Genomic DNA, 17,674 nt, shown 5'->3' on the forward strand with positions numbered 1-17,674 from the left:
TTTAGGTAAGTAGAGTGTAAAAATAGTTATTACTCTAGTCTAAAGGGAGACTCTTCCTTGATAGTCTATATTTTGCTAATTAAAATCTTAAACTGATGGGTTGAATCTCTGGAATTTTAGGCATTAACTAAAAGATGAGAGTTTAGTGCATGAACCTTTAGTGAACTCTACATTATTACATATAAAGCATTACTTTTAAATTAGGTGACCTGTGAGAAGGTCCCCAATAATCCCATCTCCTGGTTTCAAACCCTTGAGTTGGGCTGTATGTAGTGACTTAATTATAATGAAAAGAATCACAAAAGTGATGATGTCATTGTAAGATTAGGTTACAAAAAAGGCTGGCGTCAATCTTGCACTCTCTCACTTGTTCATCCCATGAGAAGCTACCTTCATGTTATGAGCTGCCCTATGGAGAAGGCCATGTGGCAACAAAGTGAGAAAGGCCTCTGGCCTATAGCTAGTGAGGAACTGAATCCAGCCAACAACCACATGAGAGAGCATAGCAGACCAACCTCAAGCACACAGGGGAGGCTAATCTCAGTTGACACTTCGATTGCAATCTTTTGAGAGATTCGAGGTACCCAAACACAGCAAAGATAAGTCACTATCGAATAATTTTGTCTTAAAATTTTATGTAAAGATAATATGTACTTTTTCATGTCTAGCTTCTCTCACTTAGCATGTTTCTGAGATTCATCTGTTACTGTACATACTGTAGTTTATTCTTTTTAATTGCTGAGTAGTATTCCATTGTGCGATTATAATACAACTCATTTATCCATTCAACTATTAGATAGCATTTGGGTTGTTTCCAGTTTTCAGCTACTGTGAGTAAAGTGCTATAAACATTTACATATGTCCTTTTTGGCATGTTTTTTATTTCTCTTGAGTAAATAGGGATAAAATTGCTGGTCATGTGGTAAGTGTACATTTAATTTTATAAGAAATACAAAGTTGTTTTCCATAGTGGTCATACCATTTTACATTCCCACCAGGTATATATGAAAGTTCCGCTTGCCCCATGTCCTCATCAACATTTAGTATTGTCAATCTTTTAAAAATGTTAGCTATTTTAGTGGTAATTCATTGTAGTTTTAAATTGCATTTCCTTGATGACGGATGATGTTGAGCATCTTTTAATGTTCTTATTGCCTATTCATTTATCTTTGGAGAAAAGTCTGTTCTTTTCGCTATTTTTTATTGGGTTTATTACTAAGTTGTAAGAGTCTTTTACACATTCTGGATACAAGATTCTTATTGGATATATGATTTATAAATATTTCCTCCCATTCTGTGAATTGTCTTTTCAATTTCTGATGATGTCCTTTGAACTGCAATCTAAAAAAAATTTTGATTATGGCCTATTTGTTTTTCATCAGAAATATGGATTTGAAATATTTCCTCCGTTGATGGCTTGCAATTTCATTTTCTTGTCTTTTGAAGAACAGATTTAAATTTTAAATCCAGTTACCAATGTTTTCTTTTATGATTAAGTTTTCTGTTATTAAAAAACTTTGCTGCCAGTTTTAATTTTCCTACTTTCTTCTAATTCTATACACAGCAAAATAAGTTGAAATTTTCAACTAAAAATAAATTTTAAAAAAAGCGGAGAAAAAGACATTTCTAGGGAAGGAAATTCAGATTTTCATTAGCAAAAGTATATATGCTGTAAGTCAATGGAATATTATCTTCAAATTGCTGATGGAAAGTATTTGGAAACTTAGAATTTTATAATGTCCAATGATCATTTAAGATTGAGAACAAAATAAAAATATTTGCAGACAAACAAAACCTAAAAGTTTACTGCCCAAAGACCTTCGGTAATTACTAAAGACATACTTAAGAAAAAAAGTGAACATAAATGGAGTATGATGCATAAATCAACAGAGTAAAGAAATGGGGGAAAACAGCTGAGTCAAAATAAGTAACACGTATTATAAAGTAACAGACCAACACACCCACAGAAGTGAATGACATTTTATACATTTATTCATTGCTGAGGGATACATATTAAGATTTTGACTTTTCTGGTGGTAAAACTACATAAAGTTATATCCTGATATATTTAGGAGATTTGGGCAAGTTTTAGTCTTTTATAAAACATGTCTTTTCTGACCTTACCTACTCCTGTCTCAGCAGAAGTCATTCTTCTCTAATAAAAATTTCTTGAAGTGTTTTCACTGAATTTCTAAAGTTATATGTAAACTGTTCATCATTCAATAACAGCATATTTACAAACGAGGCAAACAAGGACCTCTGGGCAGAATGCCCACCCGGACCTCCTCTTCTGATCCTACCCTAAGGCAATTTTTTTCAGGAGAGTTTTCTAAAATTAGGTAACTCCCAGACCCACTTCCTTCCACATGTCCCCAACCCCTTTTCACCACTGCTGTCATTAATAGATGCAGGCTTTTATTGCTCTGGTCCATGTAGAGATCTCTCCCTCAACCCCCAAATATACTATATGCTCCTTGAAGATAGGGATATTTTCATTTTTGTGTCTATCTTGCATAGTGCCTGTTACATAATAGGCATTTGATAAATCTGTTGAATGAATGCATAAATAGCTTTATGGCTTGGATATTTAAAAATTCATAATTTATTTTCAAATCATATTCAGTTTGTTAAATAGTTCAAAATTGATATACTGTTTCAGAATGCTTCCAACCATTGAAACAACTCAAATAAAAATAATACAACTTACACTTTAAATTCATAATGTAGAATTAAAAACTATTGTAACTATTAATAATGCTTTATATTGTGCTGTATTTTATAGACCACTACAGACACATAAAGGTAGAATTATGTGGTGGGGAAAAGTTATGTTACATATTTTTTCAGAAAAAAAACCTGACATATCCCATCACCAACTTTATGGGAAAACAACAGGTACAAGTTCTGGTACATTAAGAAGTTAACTTTAAAAAAATAGGTTTGGAATCACAAGTTGGTACATTTGAGTATAAAAACACAAATGGTTTAAATCTCATTAAAACAACTTCAAATTTCTCTAAATATACAATTGGCAGAACTGTCAGTCAACTTGTAAGAAATATGTCATTTACTTATATTCTCAAATATTGAAAATGCTGGGTGGAAAAATTAGAAGTAAATCTTTTCTGAAATAAGATGTAATTAAATGAGCCTTAGACCTTTTATCACTGAAATAAAATTGAGATTCTATTTCAGTTACTACTTGGCTCTGGTAGGGAAAACTCTAATCCATTCATTCAAAACAGAAAAACTTTACTTTCCATTTCACATGTAGCTAAGTGATCTTTTTTGAGAATGGAAAAATTATTAGCTCTATCTGTGATTCAAGTTCTAGCACAGGTCCTCCCTAAATGAATGCTAGCATACTGGCACAAGTGGTCTTCAGAATTTACACCATGTGAACATATTTTATAAGACACCTCGGTTCTTCTGGTGATCACAGTTTTTTGGATGGGAATTCAAGATAGATTTATCACAGAACAAACTCCAAGTTACAGTACATAGCTTTAAAGTAAGGCTCCAGTGTAGTTTGGAAATGTAATAATACACTGCAGTTTCTTTTCATGTTTACTGAAAAAAAAAAAAAAACCAATCATATAAATTCTTTCTATCTTGGGTCACTAGATACACAACTCTCCAGAAAACCTATCTGTTAAAAACACTATTGATAACTTAGCTTTCAGCCTTAAGCAATTATTTGGTACTATTACTGTTCTTTATTTTATGGCTTTTAAAACATTAAGTCCTTAAATATTTGAAAAGTATTTACTATTTTCTGATGGTTCACAAAAAAGACGTGAACATCAGCTTGGAAAATTATAAAGTTTTAAAAATCATTTTTTTTAAAAGGAACAGAAATTAAAGGTACAGAAGTGAAACAAATAAAACACTCATTAAAAATTCCATACATGATTCCTTTCACAAAATGAATCTATAATCTTGCTTGTCAGGAGTTGGGGGGAGGGAACTCCTCTGAAGTTTGGGTACGTTAGCAACCTAAGTTTCTTTTTCCATTTTCAAAATAACACTTCAATCCAGTTTTGTAAGTCCAGGGTTTTAAAAACAATAAGTGTGATACTAAAATTCTCTCTTAAAATGTCTTGATCAACTCACTGGATAGGCCTAAAGAAAAATGAGCATTTGTTTAAATACATGAAAAATGTACATTTCCAAATTGAAGTTCACTGTATACATTGGATAGCATTACATCCAATTAATACAAAGACTACATAAAGCTCAAAATCTAAAGTTTTAGCAGGTAAATCATCTGATTTCACACTATAATTCTAATGATCAAATTATCCAATTACTAAACTACAAAACCTTATTCATGATAGTTTAGTCTATTTACTTTGAATATGGAACCACAGTTCTTTTCCTCCAAGTTGAAAAAAGTTTGGTAAATTAGTTTCATATATTAGTTTATATATGTAGTTTAGTTTTATAAACCATATATTCAAATACATAGTTTAAGAGTATTGGTTGAGATACAAGAGATTTTTGAAGAACTTTTCAAAATAGAATTAAGGAGACCTATAGTGTATAGCAAACGTCACAACTTATTTGCTGTTATCTGGTTCTTAAACGAATGAGGAATTATATCAAATAATTTATAGTCTCTTCTAGCTCTAAAGTTCTATTATTATCATTTTGCTTTTAAATAATTAAGACCATATTTCAAATAAAGTTGTCTAAATAGACAACGCTTGCCCTAAATTAAAGACTTTTTTCACCCCTCTTCTGGCTTTTAGTCCTTTGCAGTTAGTTATTAGTGGGGAACAAATATCACATACTTAACTGATTCTTAATCCCTGTGCCCCGCCTCTCTCCAGTGCCCAGCACATGGTAAGTGCTCCATACTCACTGGATATTCTTGAATGAGTAGCAAAACATTAAGGATGGATCAAGAATTAAAAAGAATCTGGAGGTGATAATAGTTGTAAACCCCCCAAACAATAATTTCAAAGCTTCTAATCTCTTTTTTAGATTTACTTTGGTTTGTCTTTGTAAAGAACAGCAAGAGAAAATATGGCACAAGAATACAAGGTTATATCATTATAGGTAAATTACAAACAAGGTTATTAAGCAAACTTAAAAAGATTTGTTTCTATCCATGTACTGAAGAAATGAATTTTATTTACACTTCTAAGTAGATTCCAGATACTCCATTACTCTGAGATATAATCATCTTATCAAGAGGAAAAATATCTTCCAGTATTTCAGTTTTAACAATTGTAATTAAGTTGCTTAGTTATACTATAGAGTAAGAAGCAATTAATGAATTTCTTGTAAATAAAAAATATGTATATACATTACCCTGATGCCTAGGCCAAAATATATCTAACAACAAAATTTCTTGATTTCTATCAGTCATAAAAATAAAGGAAAAATATATTGCAAGTATTTTCTTTATAGACAATTTCAATTAGAAAACAATAGTTTAATGAAAACAATACAGTGGTTCATGTGAGTGAGCTGATATGGAGGCAAGAAAAGTATTCAAAACTTGACATAACATATTGTGAAATATAACGAGAGAATATCTGCCTCAATGACACTGTGGTGATTAGATTTTTACACATCTCAATTTTTTAATCTTATATTCAAGGAAAATACAATTCAGTAGGTTATGATCCTAAATCATAGTTAAGAACCCCTTCTTTTAGCTTGTAAGATGTAGCCTTTTGATTTGATAATTCCTCTGCTTTTAACAATGACCGAGTATCGCAGTAGCCACAGTGGCACCCACTCATGTGCTTGAATATCAGGGATGCTTTCCTGAAGAGCTTCTTGGAAACTTGCTTCAGAAAGCAGTTCTTGAAACAAACAAACAAAAAACAATAAATAAGAACCCATGGTTAAATTTGAGAACAAAAGCATTTTACTATTTAAGAAAGCACGTAAACATAACAAAAGAAACACCTCAAAACAATATATAAAATATGCTTATCCTTAATGTGTGCTGTGAAACTGAACCAGAATATCAGAACCATCCAGGCAGTTCTTCAGAAAGTATCTATACCTGTACCCCAGCCTATTTAATTCATAACATTTGGTGACTGGAGACTGGATATTTGTATTTTTTTTGAAGATCTCCAGGTGATTCTTATGTACTGCTAGAGAAAATATAGAAAAGTACAAAGAAGAAAAAGTTATCCATTTATCTTATTGACCAGAGACAGACCATTTCCATTGCCATGTATTTCCTTCCAACATTTTTTCTTTTTCAATATCTCAAAAACTAGGAATTATACTGTAGTTACAGCCTAATCTACTTACTTTTCCCACTTATATTATGAATATTTGCCATGTAAGTAAATAATCTGTGAAAGCATGACTTTTAATAATTTTCCCAATATTACATTGTATAGATATCATAATTTATGTTTATTTTTGGCTAAAAAAATCAGGTTTTTCCTAACATTTTACTAATAAAAATAATGCTATGATGGATATCCTTAAAATGCATGCTTGTCTATGGAATGACAAGGTCAAATTACAAGTACATTTTGAACACTTGATACATAGTATATTGATACATATTGATACAGTATATTGATACATAGTATAAAGATACTGTATCTTTACAGAAAGGCTAACCTTTATGCTTCCACCAGCAGTTGATGTTACAGTGCCAATTTTACCATATCCTCAGGAACACTACCAATCATTTAAAGAATCTTTGTCAATGGTTATCTTTTAATTTGCGTATCTTTGATTAAATCATTATTTTCTAATTCCACATTCACATCTCAGCCCTCTGCTACTGTTCTGATGTACCATTCCCCTCGACACTTCTTCGTCTCTAGCCACGTTAGCCTCATAGCTGTTATCTTAAAATCCTCAAGCACATTCATACCTTGGGGGCTTTGCATCAGCTGCTCTCTCTTCCCCGAACACCCACATGGCTCTCTCCTTCTTGCAGGTCTCTAATTAATGTCACCTTAGCAAGGAGGTCTCCCAGACCTAGATACCCTAGATAAAACAAAATCCCTAACCTGGGCATTCTTCCTCCCTCAGCCAACTTTTCTCCATGGCATATACCACCATTTATCACATGTAATGTTTATATATTATTGTTTGTCTTCTCCCATTAGAATAGAAATTCTGTGAGGGTTGGGATTTGTCTGATTTGGTCCTGTATCTCTAGTATTTAGAAGCAATGCCTGGCACACAGTAGGTGTCTGTTGACTAAATCACACAATATGGAAAGATTCCACTGGGGTCAGAATCAACCAACAGATAAAGTGACCATCTATACAGTGTGATTTGGGAGCACTAAAGGGCCCATTTGCCCCAGATGACTTGCTGTGATATTTAAATAGCATCAATAGTAAACTCTTAGTAAATATTAGCTATTATCATGTGCTGGGCACTTTTCTCAGTACTTTACATGTACTTACTCATTGAATCCACACGTTAACTCTATGAGATCGGTAATCTCCCTTACAGGGGGACACTGAGGCAAAGGTTAGATAACTTGCCACAGCTAGTAAATGGTAGTTTTCATACACAGAATGCAAATGTCTCTTTGGAAAGGTAACATTAACATGGATTTGTTTATTAGGTAGTCTAACACAGAAGAAGACCTTAAGGGAATAAGGCATAATACAGATTAGATTTAATGGGGGTGGAGAGAGAGAAAGCAAATAAAAAGGGGAAAGTTCTAAATCAGGATCATCTTCACAATTTTATCTTGACTGTAATTAACTGTTGCCACAACTTCTAGGGCAAAGAATAATGGAAAATAAACACTTTCTGAGGAATAAGGGTAGTTTTAGAACAGAGTTAGGGCTTTAGGGGACTTATAAACAAAATTCTATTTTAGATGAAAAACAGAGTTAAATATTTTACAACTTGATCGATTTTTAAAAACTTTGGCACTGTGGTTGAAAAAGGGATGTTGTAATAAATCTAACTGAAAGTAACCTCATTGGGTGATTTGATCATAAATTCCTAACTGGGTGGGTCATTCCTAACCGGGAGGTCACATCCCAGGCATATAACCTCTTTAAAAGTTTTATCTTTGCTTTAAGCAAGTCCTATCCATTGTTTTTGTGCATCTAGAGTAATATATCTTCAAACGCCTCTTTTTCAGACCCTTCAGAAGCCTAACCATCCTCAACAGAGCACATTATCTTGTCAACTATCCTGTAATTCAATCCCTGCATTGCTTTATCCCTCTTTCATGTATTCTTTCTTACATTCCCTCAATGTAGAATAAAAGACCCACAAAATGGTCTTTCTCCAGAGCATCTGAGATCTTGCTTCCTGGCTCTGTTGTCAGTTTGGCTCATATAAACTCATAAAAATTCTCTATAGCTTTGGATGTTTCTTATGACAACAGCATAAAATCAGCAAACTATGCTATTTATTAACTACATACTTTTAATTCAATTGTTAATTCCTTAGAACCAGTAAACACAACAAATCTTTTAAGAAAAGAATTGCTTCATTTATAGATCAGAGTGTATGAAGATTCATTAATGGTATATACAGGATCAGCCTATAATTTCTAATCAAAGGGTTTTAAATTAAAATTTATAAAAAAAACCAAGTGTCAAATTGTCAGTAAAACAAAAACATGCAAAAAGGATTAAATTTCTCTTCTCATGTACATATGCAATATAGTTTGCCATAACAATGGTATTTTAGCACATAATCCACATACCAACATTTGATAAGATAAAACAAAATACCAGACACCTTAGTCTTTTCCTATTTCCTTTCCTACCAGAAAATGGATAGAGTATTTTTCAAGTGGAGCTAGAATGGGATACAGGCCCAGCTACTGGTAACAACTATTGCTGGTAATAATTACTGTTGGAAAAGTCTGGAAGACTCCCTGACACAAAGTAAACATAAGCTGATATAATATCTGCCAAAGTAAACATAAACTGATAGAAAGTTAAAATCTAAATGGTTAATATTACAGAATGTATCAGCAATAGCAATTCTTTGTTCAAACTTTGCCCTATGCCAGTTGGGTGACTTTGACTAGTTTCTTAAATTCTGAAGCTCTATTTTCCTCATCAATAAAATGCCTAGTTTTGGCTGTTGTAAGGATTACAGATAATTTCTCTGAGGCATTTAGCATGATGCCTGGCATTTGATGAACAATAACTATTAAAACCCCTCTTCTTAAAAAACAGTGAAAAAAGAGAATAGGGCAGACAGCTAATATAAATAGTATAAAGTCTTAAGAGGTTATCCATAAGCATCTTGAAAATAAACTGAATCAAACAACCAATAAAATGCCAGTAAAAGCTGAATGTTTTTTCTCCTGGAATCATCTATAGCATATAATTTCCTCCAATATTTATTAAACTAGAACTTCAATAAAAATGTCATGGAGAAGGGAGATTTTGGCCAAGTGGGGAAGGAAACGAACTGGCACGTGAGGGAACAGCAGTGCAGTTCAAAAATGTCACGGAGATTTACAACTTTCACAAGATATTTATCACTTATAACTATACCAAAATATTGTTTTATAGAGCCCATATATTTACTAAGCAAAATGCCTCCTCTGCTTCCTATGAAACAGTGAAAAAATGAGAATGGAGTAGACTGCTAATAAATAGTATGAAGCATAAAACATTCTCTTCTCAGCCTTCCTAGTTCTCTTGTAAAATATTGACAGAAAAATTATTCTACAGAAGGCAGACAAACCAGTCTCATTAATCAAATAATGTTTCTGATTAGCACCAAACAAATGTCTTGATAGTAATGATTAATAAAATACCTAATCAATCACCTATTCTAAGATGCTTAAGTTTCAAGTTAAATTTTATCTGCCTCTTTTTCTAGATATTTATCCTCTTAAATTAAGTGGCTCTCTGGTACGATCTTCGCTGTACTAGACAAGATTATATATACTATTTAGAATATCTTTAAAGATGTTTTCTGTGTAGCTTAGTATTTATAAACCTCAACAGACTGATGTTCGGGAAATGATCCCTTCACTTTTTTTCCTATTAGTACAAAGACAAAACTGAAGCTTTCTGAAACCAAAATAAAGGCATATAGGTTTTGAACTAACAGTTAAGAATAGTTCTAGGTAACAGCACCGTACATTTATCATTGTACACAATTAGAAATTAAATTTTAACAAGTAGCATTTGTAAGATAAAAGCTCATGATCAAATTCTGTAAATGAAAATCTGTCTCACCTTTTGGATCATTATGAGTCAATAGCTGTATGTCAAATTGTTTAGCAAATGCAGTCAAATCGGGTGGCATCACACAGCAGGAGGCAAGATTGACTTGATTACTATTTGGTTTTACCTAGAATTGAAAAAAAGAAATCACGACATCTTTACTAAATTAAATACTACAAAAAGTTGAAAGCAATACAAGGACTCAATTTTAGAAAATATGAAATAGCACTTTCTATAGTGCTTAAAATTTATAAAATACTTTTACATGAATATATTTATTAATGTTTGCTCTTCAAACTCATGTAAGTGGTAACAGGGAAAGGAAAAGAGCTCTAGGAGAGGAAAAAGCCATATAGTACTATACTATTAAAAAGTCTCCTGCTAGAATCTGCAATCAACTATGTCTGCTTTGGAAACAAACTTGATTCTAAGTTTGATGGTTCTGGATACAGAGGGACTATGTCTTAAAGGTAGAGGATCAAATACAAATGATAAACACATTTAATGTTAAAGTATAAAATATGGTAATCAGATACTATTTGAAAATGAGAAGAATTAGATAATTTTTAATAGCTCCTTTGGTTGAATTATAGGTACATTTGGATAACCCAAGTCTCTTCAGCAGGATCTTAGCCACGTTCTGGCTACCACCAAGTCAAAGGGAGAAAGGATGACACTTTCTCTATCTAGGGTCTTCCTGTCCATATGAAAATGAAAGCTCTAAAAAGGACAAGGCTGGGTGGGGATGAAGTAAAGGGAATAAAGAAAAATACAGAGAGTAAGGGTAAAATACTAGTGAGCTACTTCCCTAACAATTTGTAAGTTATTAGGCCAGACAGTAGTGGTGATTAATTTATGTATCCATTCCATATCAAGTTGTATGAACTAAGTCTTATATATCTTTAAATAACAGTTAGCAAAATATGTTATATATGATATTCCCTTACTTTGAAAATTAGAACCATGGCCTAATAATACCTAAAGATAAATGTAGTATTTTAATCACATAAATAAAACTGAAGGAAACAGCCTTAATTCACGTTTAATTCATATTTCAACACACATATTCTAGTATTTCTGTCACTCATTTTAAATGAGATTAAGTTCAATCAGACATATATTTGAGAAAAAAATCCAATGCTGTATATAAAGCCTGTCTAAAAACTCCCACATTTGGAACAGTCACCCCACAGTGAGTGTCCACCACGGGCATGATGCTCAACACTACACAGCAAAGACTGTTAAAGACAGGTCTCTCTGGAGTGCTTGTGATCGAGCTGTCCTTTACCTGGGCCCACTGATATAGCTGTTCCAACTGTGTTTTGTCTAGATCAGAGGTACCTATAGCAACAATCTTTTTACTCTGAACTAAGTTTTCTAATTCCTCCCAGTAAGGCTGTAAATGCTCCAAGGAGAGATTAACTCCATCTTCAATAGGTGGTGAAGCAATGATCACAGAATCCAGCTGTGCAACTCCAAGGACTGAACAGGCTGATGTGAAGGAAAACACAAAGAGGATAAATGTTTGTTACATAATAAAGTATTTCTAATGTCTTTCAAGCATCCCGCTGAATTCTATCCATATAGTTTACTAGTTTCCTATATAACAGATTATTTCATTCAGTTTCATAATTTATCTATCATTTAGAATATTTACATTTTTTAACAAAGTATAAGTGGCCATTCATCTACTTGGTCTGTGTGGGTTTCTTTGATCTGCCTCTGGGGAACTCACAGCTACTACAGGCTCCTCTTTCTGGGGAAATAGGCCTCCCTGTTTCTTAGGCCCAAGGATTTTTTGGTAGCTTATCTTCGTAATATTTTCTTCTCTAATTCTACTATCTCATATGGATGATCACAAGAATTCTGACCTAGTAGTCTATAATTGGTAGTCATAGCAAAGAATAAGCTTGAGACTCTGAAAAACTGAATTTATGGTCTTAATCTATAGAAGTAGATAATTTAATTTCTATAAAAATAATTTAAGAGCTTATTTTTAATGATTATTGCTCGCTCCAGATTTATATTAAAGAGCTAATTATTTACCTGTTCAACGTATATAAATACTGGAAAAATGTTTTCAAAGAAAAAATACTGAATAACTGTAACATCACAGTAACCTAAACCAGGTACTGAAAATAGATAAAAAATGCTTTGCTTGTTTGTTATTGTTTTGGTACTTCATTTATAGTATCAAAAAGACTAAGAATGTGATTAAAGAGAATTTCTAATTCCAAACATAGAATTAACATTTAATTATGTTATATTTTTTACATCCCTCTTATATATCAAAATATGACCCTACATAAGTTGATACGATTCTATAGAAATTGTAAGAAGTTAGGCTAGAACTTTAAAAGGTAAAGATGGAATGAGCCCATTTTCTTTATTACGTGGACCTAAACACAAGATATAATTAAATACCTACACTAATTTAAAGTCCACTATGAAGGAGGGAGGTAGATGGGGTAAAAGGGGTCAAATATGTGGTGACATTAAAGAATTAAAAAATAAATAAATAATTCCACTATGAAGATAAAAATTAAATTTTGCTTACCCATGTCAACTGCATTTCTAGTTGATGATGAAGAGTTTGACCCTACAATGAACAGTTTTGCTGGGTAATAAAGAGAACACAACTGATTATGGCATTCTACTATATAGTATTAACAATGGTAACAATACTAAGATGACAGTTAATCCTGAATAAATTATTTTTCTTTCCTAGTCACATAATTTTACAGTTTTCATTTTAAGACATAAAAGAATATTTCCATTATAATTTTTAAATTATATGATAGTTGCCAAAAAATGTTTGTCCAAACAAAAAATCAAATATTAATTTCCCATTTGTTAGAAGGCATATCGGATAAATATAGAAACGAATTATGCAAAATGTACATTTTTATGAATTAAACATTAATGGAGCATGTTACTTTCTCCAATAAATAAAAACCTATATATAGGCTAAGTTAAAATTGCTTGTAATGAAAACAGAAAAAAAATCCACAATCCCGCTTACTTAATAATTAAAAAAATTTTTTTAGATACTATCTTCTAGTTCTTGGTCATATGAAAGAGGGTATAACATTTTTTCTACTTCTATTTGGCTTACCATTATGTAATAAATATTTTTTTACATCTCTATGTAGTACTTAGTTATCTTAAATTTTTTTTTTTTATCATAGTAGCAATGTATTCACTCTAGAAATAAGGACAACTTGTAAGAGCTCTAAGATGGATCTAAACCATGATGAACCACATACAATCTACTGTGTTGCTTTTACTTCCTTTTCAATACAAACAGCAATGTGAAATTAACAGAAAGAAATGAGTTTTGGAGTCAAGTAAATCTAGATGGTTCAAACACTTACTAGCTGTATAACAACTTTCAAGTTATTTAATGTCACTTGTACAATGAGGATAATTAACCTACCTTGTAGAATTGTTTTGATAATTATAAGAAATATAACCCAAAAATGCCAAGTACAGTGCTTGGGACAAAGCAAGACTCAGCAAATGGTAGTTATTATTGCAGTCAAAAGACAATGCTCTATCTCATCTTTCATGTCCATTCCAATAAAAATAATAGCCACAACACAACCACAAATGGTAATAAATAGCTACCTAGCACTTTGTGTCAAGCACTGTAAGTGCTTCTTTTGTTATTTCATCTTACTTACAAAGAAGCCTGTGAAACAGATGCATCCCCATTTTTATAGATGAGGAAACTGAGGTTTGGAGAGGCTAAATCACTTGTTAGCTCAAGATTATATCAGTCTGCACACCCGGGAATTTCAACCTCGTCAAGTTCAAGCTTTTAATGACTGCGCTATGCTGACTCTAAGTTGAGAGCAAGAACACTGCATCTTTTCATTTCTTGAGTTTAGCATAGTCTCTGGAAACTTGTCACTTGATACACTGTTGAGTGAGTATAATATGTATTCTATTTCTCTTCATGCAACTTGTTGCCCAGACTTCTTTCTATATTCCCAGGTAATCTCAGCATTGTTTGACAGTGTTCCACCAGAGAAGGAGGACTTCTGCCTGTTTTGGGGAGACATTGTTCTTAAGATTTCCCTTTATTCTTTCCCTTTCCTCTACCTTAATCTTCCTACTGCTCTGAAGTATGACACATAAACCATTGTGAAGAAAAGCAAAGTGAAGTTCTATTCTGATTCCACTGAAGTATTCAACACTGACTTCTTATAACTCTAAGAGTTCACATTAAAATTACATTACAAAAGAATCTTTATGTTCCCCACAGTTAGTGACTGAGTTGCTCATTGCCAGAAGCAAAGAAAGGCTTACTCCTGTGCCTGACAAAACCTCGCTGTCACTTCCACTGTATAACGTAACAAATTATAAAGGCTGGACTTTACCAGAAACTTTCATTTCTTCTCTTTCATCAGGATTTATCTTTTCTACTGCATGAGATACAGTACATTCCAAGACATCTGGAAACTCCTATAATAAACACATAATGTTTATAATAAATATAAAATTAATGTTTCTGATTAGCTATATATTTTCTATTGTCCAGAACGCCCTGTAGAAGCAGAGAGCCCATAAGATAACAGGGTCCTTTACCTGAGGTCTGAATGGGCTTTATAAGGTTTGTAAAGCCCTGAAATAAAGGTAAAACACTTGTGTGTGTGTCCATTTTCTGGGACAAAGTGTCTCATTTTGATCAGTTCCTGGAGAGATGCATGATCAAAAAAAACTCAACAAATGGGGGGTGAGAGGCATGAAAAAAGTAAGAACCATTAGTACAGTAGTTAATTTTATTTAGAAAAGAAACCAATGAAAAATAATATTATCCATTCTGGATACTGACATGATGAAAACTTTCTACATTAATCACAAACATTTTAAACTAAAACATTTTTTTTCTGAGTGTAATAAAAAAAAGGCCATTCCAATGCATAATGAATTATTTATGAGGAAAATGATAAAGTGTTAGCACATACATATCAGAAACACATTAACACATATTTACAAGATTAAAACAAAGTAAACAGTGAGGTCCTTCTCACAATTCTTGAGCATATTACAATGTCTGGCTCATATAAAGGGTTCAGTAAGTGTTACGAAGTCATGCATAAATAGAGTAAATGGTCATTTCAGAGAGAGACTGATAGTAGATGTTAATAAATGTCTACATAGTAGCTATCAAGTTATAAACTTACAGTATGCCCAAGAATGTCAAGTACATGACTTCTTCCATACTTTTAACATAGTCTATATAATTTGTTATGTGCCTCAGGCTGAGCTGGATCTCAAAGAGTGTTTTACAGACAGGAGTTCTGTATATTAACATTTATGATAACAGACATCTATTGACATTTAATGAAACACAGTTCCTTACTGTTTTACCAGAAACTGACATTTTAAAAATTATTTCTAGTGACTATATTATTGGAATGATATTCTACCAAGGTAATCTATCAACCCAAACTGTCTGATAGATATTCCTTCACTAGACCAAATATAAGCTGGAACAAAATACATTGTGAGGAAACTGGTGGGAATTAAGCAAAGAGAATCCTAGTATCTTGTCTAGTTGAAGAGCTGACTACACAGTCCAGATTTTCTATTTTCTGCTTAAGCCTACTGAGTCAGACTGCCATCTCAGCATATCAGCCAGAGGGAGTTTTATGCGAATTGCCTATTTGACTTCCCTGTCAAAACTAAGGAAATTACCTTCCTGCTTACTTCTCTTCCTTTGTGGACCACGTAAATTCCTCACACACATTACTCACCCTGACCAGATCAGGGCTGATCTGGGAGCTCCACTCGTTCAAGGTCTTCTGGATACAATCTCGAAGCTGCAAAAGAAATGCAGTTTGAAACTATTAATCAAACTCTGTACATTTTTCTGTACTTCTATGATAAGAATGTATTATCTTAAGCTGGAAAAAGATGTCAACAGGAAATACCATACAAATCGAAATTAATTCTACAAGGTTTTTGTTTTCTTCAACAAAGATCAATTTAGATCTGTTTTTTACCCTACTCTTAATTCTCAAATGTTGATGACCTACATAACATTTACAGTAATCTAATTACTTTTAAAGTATTTTTGTACCAATAAAAATTTAACTTTTGAGATATAAAAGCATTCATAAAGAAACAAAAAAAAAAATCAAGAACAAAGTTTATAAATAGAGAAACATGGCATCAAGCCTAGGCAGCCTGACTAGAATTAATATTAACTCCAATGCTATATTTCTCAAAGACAAATGATTCTCTGAACGAGGCAGAGGAACTCCTATATCAGATTCGCCTATGGTGTTTATTAAATATTTAAATTCCTGAGCCCCAGCCTAGATCTGCTTATTCATTCTACAAGGGAGAACTTCTCTTTTAACAAGCATCCCAAGTAATCAATATGTACTCTAAAATCTGAGAATCACCATAGTCACATCTTTCAGAAGTCAACTTGCATAATGTGTCCATTATGTCATTTCCTAACGCTTAGGTTCACTTCCAACCTGTCTTCAGTGTTCTCTTATATAAACAAACAAAAAATTTTACACTAACATTATAGTATATTGTAAATTCATTAAAGTGTTTACTCATCTTTCATCTCTTCTGTCAGTATATTTCAAACTTATTTATGACAGTGGTCTAAAGTAAGACATACATTCACACAGTGAGGGAGGGCCTACATACATGTAACAGAACAAAAAATTTACAAAATGATATTTATGTTCCCTACATGCCAGGCACTCTAATAGCTTCTATTCTATTAATTAGAAAAAAATATACTGCTCCATGACTCACTAAATTGATTCAGGACTACTAATGGGCACTACTAGGAGTTTGAAATCACTGCCTTATAAATATCCAAGGGCAGGCACAGTGCTTTGCATTCTGTAGACAATCAATGAAAAAAAAAAAAACGAGCAAGTAGAAGCAAGTCCCTGAATTGCAAAAGCACTTTCCTAATAGCAACAACAGAGACTAAACTTCTGAACTATCTAATGTATGACTGTGTATGATAAAAACTGAAACAAGCACTTTAGTGCTTATATCTTAGTACAGATAATTACAAGGGACAATTGGTTTATCAATTTAAGAGCTCACAGTCACCTATGTTAAGATTTATAATACATAGAATAATTTTTGTACTACCCACAATAACCCACGTGAATTCAATTTACAAGGACTATATCTTTATGAAAAATATATTTATAATGAAATTTAAGATAAAAATTAGTTGATAATGATTCCAGACAGAATTACAAGTGAATATTCGTTTAAAAATTAGTAAAAGTTGAGGCAGCAGGACCAACTGGAAGTTAACAATTTTATCAGGAGTGCTTTGACTCAAATCATGAGAGAATGTGAAGAAATCTTCTTCTGGAAAGATGGCTCATTTGCATACTTAAAGCTTTCCTGGTAAATTCCTCAATTTAGGAAGATAAATATATTTTCAGAGTAGTTGCCCCCTTCTTGAAATCATTTCTTTAATTAATCTCAAAATGTCAGGACAAATCATAGAATGGTCCAAT

The 17,674-nt window shown here is 32.5% G+C and overlaps 1 protein-coding gene across 1 annotated transcript; it reads right to left on the reverse strand.

The window, feature by feature from the left end:
* Positions 1 to 1,972: 1,972 nt before the first annotated feature.
* Positions 1,973 to 16,013, reverse strand: GCLM (glutamate-cysteine ligase modifier subunit). The gene is made up of 6 exons (XM_023528125.1): positions 15,920 to 16,013; positions 14,540 to 14,624; positions 12,715 to 12,774; positions 11,446 to 11,648; positions 10,170 to 10,284; positions 1,973 to 5,816 (listed from the first exon to the last, which is right to left on the reverse strand). The coding sequence occupies exons 2-6, from the start codon at positions 14,550 to 14,552 to the stop codon at positions 5,647 to 5,649; spliced, it is 561 nt and encodes a 186-aa protein (XP_023383893.1). The 5' UTR covers positions 14,553 to 14,624; positions 15,920 to 16,013; the 3' UTR covers positions 1,973 to 5,646.
* Between the last annotated feature and the right edge of the window lie 1,661 nt (positions 16,014 to 17,674).

This window comes from Pteropus vampyrus, unplaced genomic scaffold, assembly GCF_000151845.1.
Source record: "Pteropus vampyrus isolate Shadow unplaced genomic scaffold, Pvam_2.0 Scaffold22, whole genome shotgun sequence".
Taxonomy (NCBI): domain Eukaryota; kingdom Metazoa; phylum Chordata; class Mammalia; order Chiroptera; family Pteropodidae; genus Pteropus; species Pteropus vampyrus.

Bases quoted from the DNA above. Each gene is read 5' to 3' on its own strand.
- GCLM (XM_023528125.1), bottom strand. The intron at 11,649-12,714 runs GTAAGCAAAATT...CCTTCACATCAG, and splicing joins TAGAAATGCAGTTGACATGG to CCTGTTCAGTCCTTGGAGTT. The intron at 5,817-10,169 runs GTGAGACAGATT...GTTTGTTTCAAG, and splicing joins GACTCATAATGATCCAAAAG to AACTGCTTTCTGAAGCAAGT.